Genomic DNA, 22,062 nt, shown 5'->3' with positions numbered 1-22,062 from the left:
AACAAAACATCATCTTTTTACTCGCTGCGCCATCTGATTGCAATTCTAACGTAAATCCGTCGGATGACGGATTTGGCATGTTGCGTGAAGGATTGTGGAACAAAACGGTGAAAAAACTAAAAAGTCCCGGAATTTTTAATGAACACATGAAACAAACGCAGCACCCATCGCGCGCATAGTATTTTCATGTCCAAAATGGAGAATGAAGAAAAGAAATGAAAATCGAGTTGATTTCGGGAAACATCGACTGATGTTTATATTCACGGGCTAGCTCTCTCAAATTTAAATAACGATTTTCAAACACCATTCCTTTTATTTTGTTGACATTTTTTCATCAGTTGAAGTGGTGGATGATCGACCTTGAAGTGGTAAATCATAGAATTATCCATTTCAAAAATCGCCGAGCTAAAAAAAGTTAACTTGTTCCTAATGATGCTGTAAACAAATTAAAAGTAGTACCAACTTGCAAGAAATTAAAAATGTTCGGTGGGGAGAACATACGGTACTTCAAATTCCCGATATATATTTTACGGAATTTATCTTACCACGATTTTAGCAGAACGACGGTGTCCATCATCTACAAGTTGTCTTAGCGTGCAATCTACAGACGAACATTCATCCATATCATCGTCGTAAAAACTATACGTTTGCAAATGCCTTCTCGAGCCCATACGGCTGCGGCGCTTCAAAATCGTGGAATGTTTCAGTCACTATCTGAAATTTTCCCCGAACTACATGTCTAAGGGTGCTCATACACTGTTTGACCGAAGCCAAATATTTGACTCTTTTTGACAGATAAAATTTCAACGTGTACAGATCAAATATATTCTACATAAAACACGACAAGCAAATATTCAATTATTGGATGCCTAAAATATTTTTTCAGTCTGTTCTTCGAACCTGTCGGTACATGGTTAGGTTACCTTGAATATTTCAGTTGATTTTCTCCATGTTCGGTGTTTGATATTGTTTACTACTGTTGAAAATTGAAGAGTGGCAAACAAAATAGTGTTTGTACAAATATCAAATCAAACCTTATCTGTCAAAAAATAACAAATATTTGACCTCCGGGCAAACAGTGTACGGCCACCTTAACAAACTGTCGTTTTGGATAATGTACAAATACATTATAACTTTTCATCCGAAAAGACAAAGTTTTGTCCTCCGTGTGATGACCAGAGATGCCAACCTTCCTGATTTTTCAGGATTTCGCAGACTTTTTAGCACGCTCCCTGATATCCTGACGAACACTCAATTTATCATGATTTTTCTGAAATGATCCTGATTTTTGTACTCTTTACATTATTCGGAATTCAATATACTGGTTTCCATGCCAAAGTTTTCTGTCATGATAGTTATCCGGTTCGCACTTGTATATATCTTAAATAAAGTTAAATTCTCTAGACGCAAAGCTGTACTTAACTTTTTTATCTCTACCTGTGTAGATTTCAGCCATCATGAGACCAGCCATTTCGGAATTGCTTTACACTTCAGCTACAGAGCACATGTCTTACCTTCACCGCTGCCCAGACACGAAAGAGGACGAGTGTTTGTGCTGCGTGATTGGGTTGGATGATGCAGGGTTGTACTAAACCTAAAAGTGGGCGAAATATGAGCGCAGCGCATGAGTCGCATTGACACGGTGTGTATAAAGGGAAATACTGCACATTGCAGGCGGAATACGTTGGAAGTAAAGGGAGGATCACATACACTATCCACACACCACCCCTCTTCCGAAAAAAAAAATCTAAAACTCAAGGATAAATAGTTGAGTTGCTGTCGAATACATAATTAAATACCCACTTTTTACTTGTTAGATTTCAAATTGTTTCATCTTCCAAAATTTTTATGTAATTTTCCAAATATTAAAATGTTCTCTTGGCTTGTATTTGACGTTCAACAACGTTAGGATTTGGAATTTCTACCTGGGGTGGCTGTAGAGCAATGTCCTGGTGGATTCTTAGCTTTCTGAATGTTCTGTAGAGATAGCTTCTTGGAAGTTGGTGAGGTTCTCACCTTGCGTCTTCTCGAGAATTGCGTCTGTTTTTGATTTCTGATTCCTCGCGTCGAGCAGGTTATTGTTTGCTGCCGCCAAAGACGATTTTACACTTGTTCCACCATCACAATTATATGTTTTTTTGTCAATGTAGAAAATCAACAACCATTACATTCAAACCGATTGTACACAAACTCTCTGCACCCAATGGTATGAAAACCAACGATGTACGGAACCCACGTGAGCTTCCGCACCAATCTACTCAAAGCTTCGTGAGCATACTATATTGGCAGTGTTTATCTAACAAAGCGGCTTCTTTGAAATAATGAAATATTCCATTTACCCCAAGTAAAACATTTCGAAATTTCCTCTACCGAATACAAAGCCGGAGGCACCATTTGTATGCATTATCGATACTTGTATCGTTTGAATAGTGATTATCATACCACTTCGTTTAGCCGGCAGAGATATTAACGTTTAAACCCTTGCACCTCCAACGTAACGCTTTCGTATTCGGAACTTTGAACTTAGACCACAGTACAGAAGTAAAAGACGTAATCCTGCGTCAAAAAAGACGTTGGCCGAATATTTTCCCATCGAATTTCTCCCAACCGCTTCATACGTTAATAGAGATACTTATTCTGATTTTGCATCGACGGATGTCCTGTGCTTGAATACTAACCATCACTATCGGCAGATTCGGTTGTCTCATGGTTCATCGGTTGTCGAATTCTCGCCCCCGTGAGCTCTTATCTGTGACCAGATTTACACCATTGTTCTCACATCGATTTATATTGTTTTGGATTTCCAAATTATCGGTACCAGACTTGACAGCCGATGGCATATCATCAAAATCTCCCGGATGACTCAGAAAATCGAAAACACAGTTCAGGTAAAATGCAGAAAAAATCATTTAACGATGAATCGTTAGCGCTCGTTCATTGTTTTACTCCATTTTACAGTAAACCTGCCTGGAAAAAACAGCCTCCTGGCAGGACCACCAATGTGTAGATTTCAGCCATCATAAGACCAGCCATTTCGGAATTGCTTTACACTTCAGCTACAGAGCACATGTCTTACCTTCACCGCTGCCCAGACACGAAAGAGGACGAGTGTTCGTGCTGCGTGGTAGGGTTGTACTAAACCTGAAAGTAGGCGAAATATAAGCGCAGGGCTGTGTCGCATTGACACGGTGTGCATAAAGGGAAATACTGCACATTGCAGGCGAAATACGTTGGATGTAAAGGGAGGATCAAATACACTATCCACACACTACCCTCAATTGTTTCGTGGCTTTCCGAAACAGTGCTAGAAAATTTCATGAAACCAGATTGTCTGACGATTTTATGAAATTACAACGAGATTAAGTTTGAGGAATGTGTATCCCCAGAATTATTAATGTAGGAATACGTTTCAGAGTGTAAAATTACTCAAGAGAAAATTCTTTAATCCACAGTCAATATAAAAAGATTTTATATATAATTTGTTTGTCTGATTCAAAGTAGAATCAACTTTAATGGTGGGACTATGGTAAATGTATCTATAACCGTATATCATAAAAATTAGGAAAAATTCTTCCACTGGTGATATGCTTTCCTCATTTGTTGAGTTAAGATTCATTCCAAAGCATGGATGATGAATTCAGTGAAAATTTGAATATTCATTTCTCTGCAATTGACTGTAGTGATGCTGTAGGTTTTTCGGCAAAAATATGAATGATCAAAAAGTCAGGTGAAACACTAGCATTTACGCTCATGCGAAGATGTATTTTACATATCCGGTCTTCGCTCGAAGGAAGATATACTCTATTTCCGGTGGGATTTGGAACGGATTCTGTATTATGAGCTACTACCAAGCAACCTGTTTCTCACATGTTTGGCTCGCAGCAGTTTTCAATGAGGGAACAAACATGTTCTGGGAGGATAGAATATTTATGCTGTGTGAAAGATGACGAAAGATTGTGAAACAGAACTAGATATAAAATTAAATTATAATGCTTCGATTGAAAATGATGTTTTTGTTTTCCCAAAAATCGACATTAACTTTTCGGACAACCCAATATGAGCTATCCTGATTTATCCTGATTTTTATTTTCATTCTCCCTGATTTTTTAAATTATAGTTGGCAACCCTGGTGATGACAGTAGGAGAGTTGCCCTTTTAAAACGCATCTTCTTCGAAGTTTCCGAAGTTTTGAAAAAAGCGCCTGAGAGTACTCCTTCTAAAATCATTTTTATGACATGAAAGCATGAAACTCTTTCATCGTTGATAATGAATGCTGAATACATAATGAAAAGAATCGAGCAGATTCATCAATGGTTTATTTAAACATAGTACAAGATTTAACCTATACAAAGATAGTGCTACTTCTTCCTCATACAGCGAGGCAAAAAAGTTTAGGAGAATATATTGGACACTGTGTATATATATAAGAATGTTACGTTGGTTTGTATACGCTTCAAAAACTCGACATTTTCTGCACCGACTGTTTCAAGAATTTTTTTTGTCTGGATGATTTTTAATTAAATTGAAGTGTGTGCGATTTTAGCCACCAAAAGATCAGCCATTTTGGAGATGATTTATGCTTTTGGCCGCGGAGCACACGTCTTGCCCTAACCGCTTTAGTGTTGGGAAAACGCGTTAGCGCCATTAGGCGGCGGTGACACTGGATGCAGAAAAGAGATCGTACGAATTGTATGCAATAGTGAAAGTAAACAACCACATTGAGTTGTATTGGTGTGGTTACATTGCATCCCCCTTGCTTCGTTCGAATTCGTCAGCCTCTATCGAACAAAATTGTTTGTTTCTATTCGTACAATCAAATTTTCATGCGTACTCCTATCCAAAGTAACCTTAGCCTTAGTGTTGGGAAAACGCCTGTTTGTTGTTTTTTGGCTTACAAGCATAACCATGCAAATTTCCAATGAAATGATCTGCCCTGTTGAAGGAAATTATCGGCAAAAAGAGAGCCTAGGAGATTTTGCGGATTGAAACTTTTTTTTTCCATTTGGAAAACGCATGCGTCTATTTATGCGGACAATCAATCGTTTCAATTGACATTTGTTCGTATACGTAACAACCAGGTTGTTTTGTCTGTAATTTTAGCATTACCTTTTCCGATAATAGTCAAAACGTCTCCGTCGATAATTTCAGTTGTTGTCGGATAAAATCAAATAGGTTCGGAAGAAATTCGAATGAACTAACTGTGTAGAGGGTGAATGTGATCCTCTTATTACATCCAATGTATTTCGCTTGCAATGCGTTGTCTTCGCTTTTAAAGGGTGTGTCACATCACGCATCACGGAAAAAACGCTGTAGGAATTTAATTTTTAGGAATTATATCTTCAGCTTACGCTTATAATCAGATAAGAGTGTATAGATCACGTTGGCCATGCTTCACTGTCAATTTTTCGTAAATTTGGAAAAATGTCGTCGAACGAAAAAGAGCGTCGTGAATTAATCCTGTACACTTATTTTGAGAATCCGGAGTTGTCACATCGGGACATCGGTAAGATGCATGGAATCGTCTAATCCACGGTCAGCAGAGTACTAAAACGATACTTCGAGAACCTAACCATCGACCGGAAGGTGAAGAACGGCAAAAATGGATGCTCCGTCAGTGAAAAAGATCACAAGCGCGTAGTTAAGCAGTTTAGACGTGATCCGAGAAGTTCGGTCCGGGATGTCGCCAATAAGCTGAATTTGTCAAGTTCATTCGTCCAGCGAACCAAGCAGCGGAAGGGCCTGCGTACATACAAGGTTCAGAAGGCTCCTAACCGCGACGAAAGGCAAAACATGGTGGGGAAGACGCGAGCCCGGAAGCTGTACACCGAAATGCTGACGAAGCCGCATTGCCTGGTAATGGACGACGAAACCTACGTCAAAGCGGACTTTCGTCAGCTGCCGGGCCTGTTGTTCTTCTCCGCAGAGGACAAATTCAGCGTTCCGGAGGAGATTCGCAAGCAGAAACTATCCAAGTTTGCCATACAAGTTTGCCAAAAAGTACATGGTGTGGCAAGCGATCTGCTCTTGCGGAAAGCGGAGCGCCCCCTTCGTGATGACCGGCACGGTAAACGGGCAGGTTTACCTTAAGGAGTGCCTACAGAAGCGCTTACTACCACTATTGAAGCAGCACGAGGGCCCGACCATCTTCTGGCCCGATCTCGCTTCGTGCCACTATTCAAAGGGCGTGTTGAAGTGGTACGAAGCCAACGGGGTCACCTTCGTGCCAAAGGAAATGAACCCGCCCAACGCGAACGGAGCTTCGCCCAATAGAGAAATATTGGGCGATTATGAAGCAGGCCCTCCGGAAGAACCCAAAAGTTGTCAAATCGGAGGCGGACTTCAAGAGAAAATGGATTTCTGTTAAAAAAAACTACAACCTGACGTTGTACAGAACCTTATGGACGGGGTAAAGAGGAAGGTGCGAGCATACGGGCTTGGGCTCGAAGTATGAATAAAAAGAAAATGCCAAAAGTTGTTTAATAGTTTTTATTTTACTGTCTAAAATTTTCAAAAGGATCGGTCTACTGGACGAATTTCTACAGCGTTTTTTCCTTGATGTAATTTGATGTGACACACCCTTTATACATACCGTGCCTATGCGACGCATCCCTGCCGCCCATATTTTACCCGCTTTGCTGTTGGCTCCAACCCTGCATCGCCCAAACCAACCACGCAGCACGGGCCCTTGGCTCGGAGATTCTGTCAGCGGTGAGGGCAAGACGTGTGCTCTGCGGCCAAAGCATAAAGCATCTCCGAAATGGCTGGTCTATTTTGGTGGCTAAAATCTCACACTAACCATCACATGAATAAATTGAAGATATTGATAAAAAACAACTGAAAGATGTTCTAAAACCTTCATTCAATTTCATTGACCAGCTTCAACTTCAAAAATCACAAAAGGGTTTTATAACTTAAAAAGTTTTGGCTCTAATACCGATAGATTGAAGATTAGTAAATAAAGAATGAAATATAGAAAAAATATCGATGCATTTTATTGGACTTGGGTAAAGTAAAAAAAATAGATGTTTGCAAAATGAATTAAACAGCTGAATTTTCAGTAAAATTTCTAAACAACAGCTATATCTAAATCGGAAATCTTTGGCTGGATACCATTTATACTGGAGAAGTATTGTTTATATTGATATCGCATAATAAAATGCCCTGTTCACTGATTAAAAAATAAATAAAAATAAGTAAATGAAACTGACTGGTTATTCAAATTATTAATGGTTTCTTTTATTCATCTATTAGGAAACGCTAAGTGATAAGATACTATCATGAAAGGCATGTTTGTATTTTACAAAGAATTTGATTCAAATGTAGATTTAGCTTATAGCACATAATACTGGTAATTGTTGATTTTCGAGCGATGTATGAAAGCTGTATAGAACTACATCTGTTATGCGTACAAACAGTATCACATTATGTAGAATGCGTAACAGCGAAAAAGTCGATTTTGTTCATTTTGTCGTTTACGTCTCATACCGACTTACTGATCATTTCAGATCGCGCGTTTTTTATGTTTCATTCCACTCCATTCCACATGTAAACAACCCAGCACAAGGATGCCAGATACGATAACAGATCTTCATTCTGTTGAATTGTGAGATATTTAATTTGATAATAAATTGTATTTTTCTCAGAGCAGCTTCAACCGAAAATCTAAATTGAAGATATAGCAAATGAAACTTTTTTTTTTTGATTACTTTTTCTCTCAAAAACCCAATTTTTATTTTCGTTCGACGAGTTCGATTGAGAAGATATTTCTGAAAATCGTCTGGCAACCGTCACTTGCGTTCACTCGCGGCAAAACAATCCAAAAACAGTTTCGCCGCATTGAAACCCGCATCGCATCGCGTTTACTATGTCAGGTCCGGGCATTTTGCTTTTGATTTCTGCATTCGTAAACGAAAGAGCTTTCCCGCAAATAGTGATGTCTAAATTTTTCATTTATTCGATTATCGATTAATCGTTGGGACATTTTTCAATATTCGATTCATTCGAATAATTGTCTTTCAATATTCGATTAATCGAACGAATATTTATTTCTTGAAATAATCACGTATCACGTTGTCATTCTGGTCGCGTGGTCTATCGGATTGTCGATGTTAGATGGATGGATAAAAAAAAATCATATAACCTAATTCTTAGCCTAAAAATGCATTAATCTTGAGAAAGATTCATTCTTTAATTAATCGCGATTACAGTGACAATTATTCGGTGTATTCGTAATTTGATTTCAAATTATTCAATACAAAATTAATCGATTATAACTTCGATTAACGATTATAACTTAGTATATGAATTAATCGAACGATTAACCGACGTCTCTACCCGCAAACGAGCCCGCGCCCGCGCCTGCATAGAATCGCATTCACTATGTCCTTGACCTAACTCTCGTTACAAAAGGGAACAAATTATGAATGCGAAATTTTCAACTAGCATAAATCTGTAATAATTTAATCATTCAACAGTCATACCCGGCCCTAGGGCATCCATATACTAATACACTGCATTTGACAGCGTCAAACATGTCCGGGTCGCAAAAGCAATTTGCGACCACTGTCACTTGCGAGAACTGCCAAACTCTCAAGCTGGTGTAAATCAAGGCGCTTAACATACTGCCAGGTGGGTCAAAATGTGAAAACCACTCTACAGCCATGAATTTACAGGATGACATTAACACACTTCTAAAATAAAAAAATAATGAATGAAAATTTACTTTTATATATCGAATATGTATTCTATCCAATGCAGTATTACGTAATATTGAACTGGAATCGTGTCTGATGATGATTTTATATTATAATGGCGAGTTTTTGTAAATGTTGTGTGTTATGAAATATATAACCAAATGGTTAAGAGAGCGTTGTGTTTTAAGTAATCGAATAACCTAAGAATCTCCATTCAAATTTTAAGATTGCAAAACTGCCTTCTTTAAATTTTCCCGAATTTGACGATTGTTTCGAGTGAAATCTGATTAGCGAATGGGCGCACCTTGTTACGTAGATCTGCTTTGAGCTCACCGAGTAATTTGATAGTTTGGCAATGACAGCTAAATTTGCGACTCATCTTGACCAGGGTTGCCAATAATTATTTTCAAAAAACTGGAAGATCGCTCTTTAAAAAACTGGACGAAAACTGGCTCCTGTAAAACCGTTTTATTTTAGAAAGATTGCCTTTAAAATGATTTTTTACCTATTCCAATGATTGAGAAATAAAATCTCCTTTGAAGTTTCGTGTCGTATTCCAAAGCAGTTCATATGCAGTTCATAAAATGGCGAAATAAACAATTAATTAAGAAGATCAAAATGATGTTTTCCACTACTCGAACATTATTGTAAAACAATATTTGAGGATCTTTCTTTCTAGAAAATACGGTTTCATTTGGGTAAAACTTGAAAAAAACTCGTATTTTTGCTTCATGTCCATCATGTCCTTCATGACATGTCATGTCCAGATTAATTGGGGTGCATAGGGACACGGAATTTAACTCCAATGTTCTGTTCTTTTTCTACTAACGCGAATTTTGATTTCTGTAGTGTTCTATTTGACCATATTCGTTGCTATTTTTTTCTCACTTACGAAGAACGTAGGATAAGAAAAATAAATCTTCGGTTCGACGTTCTTGCGTGGTTTGTTTCAGCTCCCATTTGTTAACATTTGAATACGGATATTGAAAATTGCAACGAATGGGAACTCAAACAAAACACGCAAAACTGCCAAACAGACGTCTCTATGCACTAATTTATGCAGTGATCTATGTATCAAAATACTGGAATATTTTTTCATCGGGTCCCATAATATTATTTTAATACTAAAAAGAGCACATTCAATACCAAAGCAACGCTGCTCAAGTGTTACTGTGGTATTGAAATTATAAAATATTGGTATTTCTCATCACTATTTCTCTCCAATTTTGATATTATTCTTTAGTATTTTACTTTTATATCAGACTTATCCAAACTAAATTTGGGTATCAAGATCAAAATGAGGTATCCTTAGGTATTTGATAATATATAGGAGATATATATATATATATATATATATATATATATATATATATATATATATATATATATATATATATATATATATATACGAGAGTTTAGATAATGCGTAATATTAATGCATATCAATCAAAGTCAATGGAACTCATTGACACTAAGGTCTTCTGAAATTTAAAATGATTTGGAGGGCCTATAACATTTGATGATTATATAAACTCAAAGCCAGCATAGCACACGGGCTCTATGAACCTATTTGGGTAAGACTATGAACATTGCTAGTTGAAATGGTAGTTCAATTAGTCTCAACTAGGAGGACCTAGAAATTTGGAAGTGTAAGCTAAAAAAAATAACAATGAATTGAGTGCGAAATAAATGAAAGATCAATCCAAGGTAAACGCAAATTGGATCGAACGAACGATAAATGTAAAAAACACTAAATCGGGCCAGGGATAGGAAGGGTGAGTGAGGGATATTGTTTGTACATTTTGAATTTATTTTGCATAAAATGGGTAAAACTGAAGCACACATATAAAAAACTGAATAAAACTGGATAATATTTGAAAAAACGGGAAGATTTTAGGGTTTAACTGTTTGACTGGATCGAGTGAAAAAAACTGGAAGAATCCTGTTTAAACTGGAACATTGGCAACGCTGATCTTGACTCGCGGATCATATCCTCTTGGCCGGGGCCTGGTCATACCTCACTAAAAGTTTTGATGTATTCACATGCATTACAAAATGAATGGTTTTTGGATATGTGTTCATTATCATACGCTGTTCATAAAATTTAATGTTGTAATCAAGTAGTTCATTTAGTAATTTATTCCGTTGCAATAACTGTTGGTCTTAACGCTAATCAATTAACCTACAAACTATCTACAACTATCCTAAATGTATTTAGCGTTTTTAGCAAGTTTTTTGGGAACCTATTTATCGCTGAACACTGAGTTCATTAAAAAACAGAACATAAGTTAAAAGGAAATGCTATATTTTGACATGGAGAGTCTATTCTTTCCATCGTTAGGTTTTAATTCTATAAATCGATTTAGCTTAATCGTTTATCATTATAGATTGAAAATACTCTTTTTAGGTTAAAATTCTCGTTTTGTGTTTATTAAATATCGACTACATTTGGGGGAACTTTGTTCCTTTATTGCTTTCATCGAAGAATATTGAAAGTTTTTCTTTTATGTTATCTGAAAATATTTCCCAGCAATGCTATTGAACTAATATAACGCCGTCGAACAGATGAGTTGTAGTTTACTTATTGTCAGAAAACAATGCGTACTAAATCCTAACTTGAGTTTTCTCTTTGTCGCATTAACCGCCTCCGAAAAATTCTCGTCCGCTTCACGTATTTTTGTTTCTTTTTATTTCCAACTATCTATCTTCACTGATATGTGAATGAAAATTTTTATTTATTGCTTTTGATATTATGAAAGGTACAATTTTAACTTGGTAAAATATTTCTTTTTTAATTCATTTGCTCCCAGGTAAGCTAACGGTTGGGATTAGGCTTTCAGGTATTTGGAATTGAAATGATACAGATGCCTAAATATTCAAGACAGGGGATTGTAGTGTCTTTTGTGCAATGTCCAAGAGATTTTTTTGTGAATCTGGAAAAAGTATATGAAGGTTCTAAGTTAACCAGCTCCACAAAATCACTATCACTAAAAATTTGCAAGGCAACTTTTCTTCTGAACATATTCAATAACTGTTTAAAATTTACACTAAAACATTATAAACTTGAATCATCAGCTACTGATTAATGTTAACGATCGTTTATTGTATTTACCAAAAACAAAGAATGTTCTCATAATCGCATCATCTATCGTTGTTCGTGTGTCTACGTATTTGTAGCAATGTTAGAATTTTTGTGCTCGCTGATGCACAAAATGTTATCATAATAACAGTATTTACGACACTAGTTATATCGATATCACAAAATCTATCGCATTTGATTGATAATTTGGACAAAATTTGAGGACTCCAGCGGACCAGTCCACTTCAAATAATTTATTTCATCTGCATGGTTTCACTATTAGAACGGGATAGATTTCTTCCGAATTGGGCTAGTCGATCGGGAAACTGGTGTTGTCGGAACAGAAGTCGATGCCTGCAGGTTGTGCTCCATCATAAGCTGTGAAGTGCGATAAAATTCATTGCTCGAGTCGAACAGTGCCGCCGAAAAGAATTGGGCGAACAACCGACCCATGTACTGATCCTTGTTGGCAGGCCACCATCCTTCGAGGAATCCAATGTGACCACCGCGAGCCGTAATAATGATAGCAACGTGAGATGATTTTGCTGCGGCCTTTATAGGAATGGCATCCAACGGTTGGAAAGGGTCATCAGCAGCGCTCAGACACAACAAAGGCACTTTAATTTTGTGAAGCTTATTGTGCAGAGTAGCCTGGGCGTAATAACTGTCCACGTCCTTGTAGCCAAAGTGCTTCGATGTAAAATGAGAGTCAAATTCCTTTATGGTTTTGCTCTGCGGAAGGTATCGTAAACTTGTGATGTTATGATTTGTTTGATAATGTGCAAACCACATACCTGCAAAACCTTATCCATATCCCACTCGAAGTTCTCGTTTCTCAGAATGTCGTACTTTCGAACGGTGCGGCATAAACTTCCAGCTAGATGTCGTCCCAACATACTGTTGAGAATTGGTTGCTCAATACTGTCGGAACCTATAATAGATTGAAACACGCACAGTTATAGTAGGATCTTTAATTAAATTCCACTCGAAAAAGACAGAGAAAAAGCATTTAGGGTATTTGATGTTGGTTGGTCCACTTTTTCGAATGCTTTTTCGCACCTGTGTCGAATCAGGTATTCAAATGCTTCCAAACATATGAATAAAATTGTCTTTTTTATGATTAACAGTAGTTTTATAGGATATTTTAACGGATTCACGTGTTTCAAAGGTTCTTCTATTGGTGTCAATTCACCCCTCATTTGAGCTATCTTTTAAACAGCCAAAATATGACTATTTGGTACGTATTCAGGCCTTTTCTGGATTATAACACTTACAAATATTGTAAAGTAATGTAAACATCAAGCTTGCATACCATTTGTATCAGATTTTTGTATATAAATCATGTAACTAATGCATCTCAATGACCCCAATTCTGATCATGGTTTGTCCGATGCACTGATGTTAGTTTGCCCAGATGATCACGTAGTCGTAGAGACGTAGTCCTTCTAACAGGAATATATGAGGATTTAAATGAAAATCTGAACACTGATCATGTAGGAAATAATGAAAGATGTACCAGGTCAGCCCACATCATGGCTTCCAGCAGCATCGGCCCACTGCAAACATGCTTTTTGACGTGGGACTACGTCTAACCGGAATATATGGAGGGTAAAATGAAAACCTAAACACAGAACATGCAGGAAAAAATGAAAGATTTCGAATGCTTATAGCTCGAACATTTCGTACTGGATAGGAGAGATGTTTGCATCACTTGATAGGGAATATTTCTACGCATCTATCGCAACTAACAAAATGTTGTTTTTCATTAGATAAACAATTGAATAACTGTAAAATATTAGGCGTTATCTAAACGCCCTAACTGCATCGTTTTGATTGGCCCGATTTACGGTTTCCCTAACACAGCCATCAAAACCAAGCATCCTTGGGGAAATCGGCATTGCAAATACATGAAAGTAGGGGGACTTTTGTTCTCATCGAAAAATGTTCCCTAACACAGACTTTAAAACCAAGCAGCGAAATCGGCATTGCAAACACACGAAAGAGCCTAGAGGCGAGTGAACTGAAAAGTTTAAACCCTCTTAAAGCCAAAAAGAAGAAAAAGAACACACGAAAGTAGGGGGAGCTTTTGTTCCCACCGAAATGTGTTCCCTAATAGAGATTTCTAAACCAAGGTGCCTGGAGAAATCGGTATTTCAAATTCATGCAAGTCGGGGGTATTTTTGTTCCGACTGGAATGTGTTTCCCTAACACAGACTTCAAATCCATGAAGCGTGGGGAAATCGGCATTGCGAATTCATACAAATCGGGGGTATTTTTGTTCCGATTGAAATGTGTTTCCCTAACACAGACTTCAAAACCGAGGTTTCTGGGGAAATCGGCTCTGCAAATAAATGCAAACTGCGAGTACTTTTGTCCTCGCTTGCCTTTGTGCAGAGTGGAATATGTCTGTCCTAACATGATCTTCTAAACTTAGGAACCTGGGAAAATCGTGCAGCCACTAGAAGCGAATGAACTTCCCAGTTTCAAGCAAATTCGAGATTCGAGAAGTATGTACACTTTTGGGATGTAAACTTCAGAGGGAAATGTAAAATAAAATAATCGTTTGATAATTTTTTTTTGCCTTTATTGGAAAGATTTTCAGCCTTAGGCTGGTTCATCAAACGTTTGATAATTCTTCCGTACATACACAATAAATGAATTGACTGACTTTACACGGCATTTGTTCATTTTTTTCACTCACAGAGCAAATATATTGAACTCAATTGAATTTGGAAACTGTTTCATTCAATCAAGAATTTAATCAATACAAACGAATGATTGCTAAGCTAAGGTAGTTCCACGTGAACCTTGCGGTTATATCATAGATATAACCCACTCATTTTTTTTTACTTCTGAAAATTTCGATATAGTGGTCCTAAAGAATTATTTGGATGCGTTCTAAAGTAATATCCGAAATAATAAGCAAACTGATTTTTAAGATTTGTTTGTCGGTGGATCTCGTGTGAATTTATAAGTGTTTTGGGCTCATTTGGGACTTTTTCAAACGTTTATTCAATTTTCGCGAATTCGTCCATTTTTTCTGATTGTTTTGATAACGGTTTGCGCATTTAATTTGTCTACATTACATCTGCACTGTATATAAATATGAATAAGAAGCCAAACAACGAACAACATATTTACAGCCTGTTTTTCTAAAGTGGAATAACTTGATCAAAATTCGAACAAATGAAAATAAAACAGTATTTGTATGTTTAACAACCTTTGGCGTAGTTTTTTTTTTTATAAATCAAAATTTAGTTTATTTCATTGTTTTGTCAAAGCTATTTACATAAAATATTGTATCATTAAAATCCAAATCTTAGGTGGAACTCCAATTCATTTACATCTACCACATTGTCAGAATTCATTATGAATATTACGTAATTGATAAAAATTTTCATTATTTTTGTTTTCGTTTCTCCATTCACGCCACTTAAAGTTGGATGTATCAAATCGTCATATGAAAGCCTCCTGCGAACGTCAAGTGTTGTTGCTATTATCCTCTGTAGAAGCGTCCATGCCATTGTTATTCGTTGGCACTCACTGAGTTTGTGTTTGAGAGTTTCACGTGCAGCATTGCAGTGTAGGCATTGCTCATTGTCTACTCGTCCTATCGTACACCATAAAACTCGATGCTCCATTTTCTCGTTAATCAGCAGGTATCAATTACTACGTTGGGCTGAAGTCAGCTTGTGACTTCCGATGTTGTGCCACACACTCCTCCAATTTACAGCAGGATGACGCAACTCCACTCTCGGTTTGGCTGTCTGGTCGATAAAAAATCGATGAATTTGATCGGAAGAAGGACGTTGTTGTATTTGGGGAGGCAAACGGGAACGTGTTTGCAGGATTATTTTGAGGCAGGGAATATTTGCTGGAGTAGGATGAGGAGTAGTTTGGGTGAGGAAGTAGGAATAGTAGGGAATGGAATCGATCTCTTGAAGATGTCGATTAGTGAATAGTGACTTTGATTTCAGCGCCGGAAGCTGTAGATTCAGGCCTCCTTGCTTTCGGGGTTTTGCCAACTGTTGCATCGGCACACGTGCTGGTTGTCTGTTCCACAGGAGCAGCCCCATGATAGCAGTTATTTTGGCGGTGTGCATACTGTATGGTGGAAGAATCGACGACAGATACCACACTTTTGATGTAATGAAGATGTTGAGTAGTATCACCTTTTGATGAAGTGTGATGGTGCGCATACTATGTATTCGCACCTGATGTGCAATTTTGCCAATCAACGCATTCCAATTAAGAGTGATCATTAGTCGTATCGAATTGGTAAATATTACACCCAGAATTTTAATATCGTCCTCCGTCCGTAACCAGTCCACTTGAATCGGATTCCCATTCATAAACCCGACATCAATCGACGTTGTTTTGTTCAGGTTCAGCACAGCCCCTGACACTCGCCCAAAGTGATGAAACAAGTCACGCATTGTTCCAATTTTGCTCCCAGTTGTGACGATGACGCTGATATCATCCGCATATGCCACGACCAGGTCAGTTTCGCACACACGTTCAATCGAAACCAACAGAGGGTGTAGATATAACACAAACAAATGCATTGAAATTGGGTCTCCTTGTCTCACCGATCGTTCGATAGGAAACGATGCTGTCATATGGCCGTTTATCAACAGGCGGGAAGAGGATAGAGCAGCGATTCGTCTGAGGAGATCTACGAGCTGGCTGTTTATACCGAGTGATTGCATGTTCCCGAAGAGAAATGAGTGCCTTACTCGGTCAAATGCATGGCCCAAGTCGAAAGACACTAGCTTGCCGGTCTGTTTTCGTGCGGTCAACATAGCGATCCTATCTTTGAGGGCCAACGTGGCTTGAAAGATGTTGTTCTGTGCGTTAGAACATTTCTGAGCGCTTGTGAGAATGTGATGTTCTCTCATTACGTTCTCCAGCCGCATCTTCAAAACACGGGAAAGAAGCTTGTAATCAAAGTTAAGAAGCGAGATCGGCCTGCACGAGCCAACAGTGTCTCCAGATCCTCTTTTTTTAGCCAGGACAATTACACCATCAACAAACTTCGACGGGAAATTGGACGCTAGTGCTTCATTCAAAATTAGGTTCAGCTCGCGATGGATAACGTCAAAAGCTCGTAGATAAAATTCCTTCGGAATTCCGTCTGGCCCCGGTGATTTCTTGGAGGCGCTTGTTTTAATAGCACCCCAAATATCAGTTGTTGTGATTGCATTCATACACGACTCGTTTGACGCATCATTTTCGGGAATTATTTGGGCACACTGAAAGTTATCGGGTTGTACTTCTCTGCCTGTTTCCTTATATAAGTCGGAGAAATATTGGAGCACGTGGTGTTGTATGTTTTGTGAGTCATCGATGATCTCACCACGATCGACAGCTAGTCGTGTAATCGTCGTCCGTTTTCTTCTTCTTTCCCCAAGTTGAAATATGGATAGAGGTTCTCCCGCTACAATTTGCTCGTGAATACGAACGAAAGCTTGTGTGAATCTTCGTTGCAGAGCAAGCATTTCTCCCTTGAGGCGGTTGATGGTTGTGAGCATTCCCGGGTTCTGGTAGTAGCTGTCGTAAGCCCGTCGCAGCTGCATATACAGCGTTTGTTGTGCATGATGAAACTCGTCATACACTTGCTTCGATTTCCATCGGAAGAAACTGATTATCTTAGGCTTTCCGTACATAAGCCACCATTCCATCCAGCTACGATAGTTACGCCTTTGACGTGTCCAAAATTGCCATCGTGTCTGGAGCTCTGTTATGTTCTCGTTGGTGAGGAGATGGGGTCGAAGTGACCAAAAACCACGCCCGTAGGGTTGTCCGAGGTTGGGTAAACACATTCGTGATGTTAATGCCATGTGATCAGAAAACGAGCATGCATGGGTTTGTGCGTTTCGTAACTGTTCACACAATCCCCTGCTTACATAAATGCGATCTAAACGCGAGGATGAGTTAGCCGTAATATAAGTATGTCCGACATCATTTCTGCGTAGCTCAAGCCACACATCATGCAGTTGCAGCTGTTGGACTGTAGTCTGGAGAGAGGGACTCATATTGTATCCCGTCGAATCACACTGTCGTATCACGCAGTTGAAATCACCGGCCAGAATTGTATGTTCGGTACGATGACGTAAATAGAAGGCGATCGTATCATTAAAAAAGCGTTCTCTTTGAGCACGATGTGCCGGGCCGGACGGTGCGTATACGCAACAAAGTGTAGTATTGTGAATACGCAAAGCGACCAATCGACCATCCAAACTTTTCTCCACATGAGAAAATTGAATGTGATCTCTCAGAGCGATGGCGGTGCCTCTTCTCGTGTGGTCAACATTAGCTACGACGTTGAAGCCAGGGAGAGTGAGTTGCTCATTTTCTAATTCTTGAATGAACACGATATCAAGATCCATGGTTCGGATAAATGTTCGAAATGCGTTGATTTTGGTGGTGTTCGTGATCGTGTTTACGTTTATGGTCGCAATATTGTAGCTGGTGAAGATGCTTATTTCAGGAGAGGTCGTTGTCCTGCGGGTCATCGCCATCATCGCAACGCATTTTTTTGGTACAACGTGTCGAGCGTCTACTACAAGTAGATGAGTCTGTATCATTGCCGTTTGTTTTCCTTTGCAAAATTGATTTGCGCAAAACTTTTGTCCATGTGTCGTTTTCATTTTTGTGTTCCTCTTGCACGTTCGTTGGTATAGCGAAGTCAACGAACCTCTCGAGCTGAACTAGAACAGTAGGAGCAGGCATTGTGCTGCTTGTAGACGCTTCTGTATCTATTGGTATCGCTTTTGGTATTTCGGCTGCTTTTGAGCCGCTCGGCTTCGCAGCTCGGGATTGCTGAGCAAGTGGTTTCGTACGTGGAGGATTTGTATTCTTAGCAACGTCTGCGTATGAGAAGCTGTTCGCTGCCAGTTTTTGGACCAGCAACTTCTTGTTTTGCACACACGAGACGCCGTTGTGAATGAATTCACTGCAATGTCGGCAAGTCTGTTGCTGGCCGTAGTACGATAAAAGTGTCGTTTCACCATCAATGGTGACGTAAGATGGAATATTTTTTTTTACCGTCATCCTCACGATGCGGACACCGGTCGGTAGACCAGAGAAAAAATGCTTCTCGTTCCATACCTCCTCTCGAATGGTTAGAACCTCACCGTAAGCACTGAGAAATTTATCGATCTTTTGATTGGATACATCTTCGGAAAGATTGTAGATCCTCACTTCCACCGCTCCATCCTCCATTTTCAGACGTAGAACGTATGACTTTCCGTCCACCTTAATTTCGTGAGTATTGTCGTTTTCCTCGACGACTTTTCGTGCAACTTCAAGAGAAGTAGTTTTGATAAAAGCGATTCCGAGGTTGCGGCTGTATTGAATCCGCTTTATATCCTCACGCTTCATAGCGAGCGTCTCACCAACAAAACGGTGAACCTCCTCGGACGATGTTTTTTCGGCACATTCGCATAATCAATGCGAAATGTGTTTTCGCGGCGTTTCATCGCGGACATCGGCTCGCGATAGCACACGAAAACTCTCACAACTTTCGTATTATATACAGCCGGCGAAGGACTTCCGTAGATGATAGCAAAAACAAAACGCGTCTGTTCAACTCGGAAGTTGAGCGCTAACTCAGCGTAGTCCTATATTTCGGTGCAATTTCATTTGCTTCGGTACAGCGAAGATGAGGTACCAGATGAGGAGATGTAGCAGGAGTAAAAAATCTCACCCCAGCATACAATTTCACCGGTTCCAGGTTGATTTATTGCTGAAAGCTCAGTGAATCGAATTTTTGCAATGCGGGCGATGATTGGAAACTTTCCGATGCAATGTGAATATGCAGCTTATGTGAAATACATAAAATAAGATCTAATCACCCCAATGAAAAGAGTCAACATTGATTTCTCAAAGATGCAATAGACAAAATATCTGTCGCTCCAATTAGTCTACATTAATGCTGCGCTCACTCTGCCCTTCCTCACAACAGTCACTTTCCGTTTGAGAATTTGTTGTGTGAAGTGTCGAGCGAGTATGAATTGTCTTTCTCAAGATTCATTGTACCTGTGGTGTCGTGTCCCTCGACACACAGCTCTATCTAGGTGAAAATATTGGACGATATGGCAGCACGGCGAGGAAAGGGGACAGACAAGATAAGTACGTTCAAGCGTGAAAGGTGAAAATTATTACGGTGAATAAACGCAGAGTTAAGGCTGATTTAGACGATGCCAGTCAGTTCTCTACACTGGAGAAATAGTTTAGTAAAAGCAACTACCAAATCTTTAGTAGCAAAAACATTGGTAAAATATACACATTTTTTTTTATTACTAAAATTGCGTAAAAAAAGATGTCAGACGCAATGAATGTTCCTACCAGGAATTCGTATATTTTACCTCATACCATTAGTAAGTTTGTTTTTATCGTCATACCTAACAACTGTGATGTGCGCACTTTGTCTTTTGTCTTTTGGAGACGAAGCGATTCGGAGGTAAGCACTTTGTTTTTATTGAATTCAATTATGTATTCATCTCCCCTAAGAATTTGTTTTCATCTTTTCGGCGGGGAAAATATCACAAGAAATTTTGATCCATATTAACATAATGACCTAATACCATTTTTTTTCTTTCTTAGTTGGCCTTAAAATTATATGCAGTTCAATCATTCATCATAAACAAATCGGAGATAAGTATTCGTTTTTTTACATCATTACATCAGTCACCTCGGTCGGGAAAACTATTTTCATATTCCCGCCAAGGATAAACATCAGTTATATTCTGTACATTACAACACTATTGACCTTTTTCCTTGTCTTTACAGCTGGCATGATCCCAGACTCGTAATACTTATTTACCAAAAACCATCCAAGCTATGGGATTGAAGGTAACGGCGAGTTTGTCGCTAAGATTGGATTCTTTTTTCAACACATCATCGACCGTAAAAAACTTAAGGTGAACATACATAATTTATTGCATATTTAATATCATTAACATATGTATTTCTTTTCTTCATAGGGACACGAGAGAACAAAATACGAACGAAACGTGCTAATTCTACCGTCAGTCTGCTAATCAGCTAATGCAAATCAGAGCGATGCAGCAGGAAGAGGAACGGGAACTTGCTTTGGAAATGCTCATCAAATTGAGGTGGTTGAGGCTGCGATTAAAATTTGCCTCTTGTACGCAGTTGTTAGAATGATTCCAACGAGAATTATTGATGTTGTTTATAGAATAAGTTATTAGTATAATGTATTCTAAGTATGTAGAATTAAACGCAATCAAATACAATTTTTTAAATTAAAAATAATTATTAAAAATTTTGTCATTATCCCTGATGATTACCTCTCACAAATATGAAGCAAAATTTTCACTGTTATTGCACAATGGTGGACCAACAATTTGTAGTTTGTTTGACATATGTGCCTACCATTTTGATTTTTTTTTCTTCTCCATAAAACGTGCACGGGTGCATGTCGCATCCAGCTCATGCTGCGCTGTAGGTGATGGTATTGGTGAAATGCTCACGGATGCAAGGGAGGTAAAATGTACCGACTCCTGGAGAGAGTGCGACAGCTAAAATATTCGATAGGTGGAAGCATAGAAGAGCGCAGAACAGCGAATGTTATGTTAAATAAATGCTAAGTGATTGTCTCGGGCATTACATGTTGTTAGCATGAATCGGAGCATAAGGACTCAGTAACTGAGATTGCTCTAAAGAATCATGAAGAACGTGATGTTGACGTATGTGCCTGTTTGAAAATCAGGAGGGGAACAATTGAATTTGTTTCCGGGCTCAAGCGTGTTTACGGTTGTACCTGCCTCGCTGGCAGGAGGTGATTAATTCACGGGTACATGAAGAAATATCGAAGTGCGTACCTGTTTGTGAACAGGAGGAGAACATAATTGATGTTCTCGGGACGATCTAATGAATGATAGAATGTGTGTACCTGTTGTCGAACAGGAGGTGAGCTTGTTATAGTTCACGGGCCAAACTATTGTTACATGTAGAATTGTGTATTGGAAATATAGCAATGTTTCTGAGCAAGGCTCGTGGGAGGATAAACCAGATTTGACGAAGAGAGAAATTATGCTTTTTACATTCCGTTGCATCGGGAATCCAACAGATATCACTCGCCTTCCACTGGTATTGGATTTATTTCTAGCATAGGAAAACTGAAAATCGTTATATTCTTGGGGTGGTTGCCAGATAGTTTTTCGAGTAATGAACTCAATACTGGCAGGGAGTTTTCATTTATGTTATCAGTTTGTTATCAATCGTTCACTACCATGCCTACATTAACGGAGACTGTTTGATACA

At 38.7% G+C, this 22,062-nt stretch overlaps 2 protein-coding genes across 8 annotated transcripts in view; one reads left to right on the top strand and one right to left on the bottom strand.

Moving 5' to 3' along the window:
- The window catches only part of LOC129764455 (uncharacterized), a 43,935-nt gene that overhangs the window by 6,210 nt on the left and 15,663 nt on the right, over positions 1 to 22,062 (top strand). The window contains exons 2-3 of one of the 5 annotated variants that reach the window (XR_008741152.1): positions 20,380 to 20,696; positions 20,760 to 21,051. The exons of 1 other annotated variant lie outside the window; for it this stretch is intronic. The gene's annotated coding sequence lies outside the window, so the exon portion shown is untranslated. Of the gene's footprint in view, positions 1 to 1,445; positions 5,652 to 20,379; positions 20,697 to 20,759; positions 21,052 to 22,062 lie in introns of those variants that run through there. 3 more of the 5 variants (XR_008741155.1, XR_008741154.1, XR_008741153.1) reach the window with 3 other exon arrangements.
- LOC129764457 (phospholipase ABHD3) overlaps positions 10,797 to 22,062 on the bottom strand; it is a 36,221-nt gene continuing 24,955 nt past the window's right edge. For all 3 annotated transcript variants that reach the window (XM_055763540.1, XM_055763539.1, XM_055763541.1), the window contains exons 5-6: positions 12,567 to 12,703; positions 10,797 to 12,504 (exon numbers count right to left, since the gene is read on the bottom strand). In XM_055763540.1, the coding sequence (XP_055619515.1) occupies positions 12,052 to 12,504; positions 12,567 to 12,703 (590 nt within the window). In that variant the 3' untranslated portion in view covers positions 10,797 to 12,051. The remainder of the gene's footprint in view (positions 12,505 to 12,566; positions 12,704 to 22,062) is intronic.

The sequence above is a fragment of the Toxorhynchites rutilus genome, chromosome 2, assembly GCF_029784135.1.
Source record: "Toxorhynchites rutilus septentrionalis strain SRP chromosome 2, ASM2978413v1, whole genome shotgun sequence".
Lineage (NCBI taxonomy): Eukaryota > Metazoa > Arthropoda > Insecta > Diptera > Culicidae > Toxorhynchites > Toxorhynchites rutilus.
This window is presented reverse-complemented; position numbering and strand designations above follow the sequence as displayed.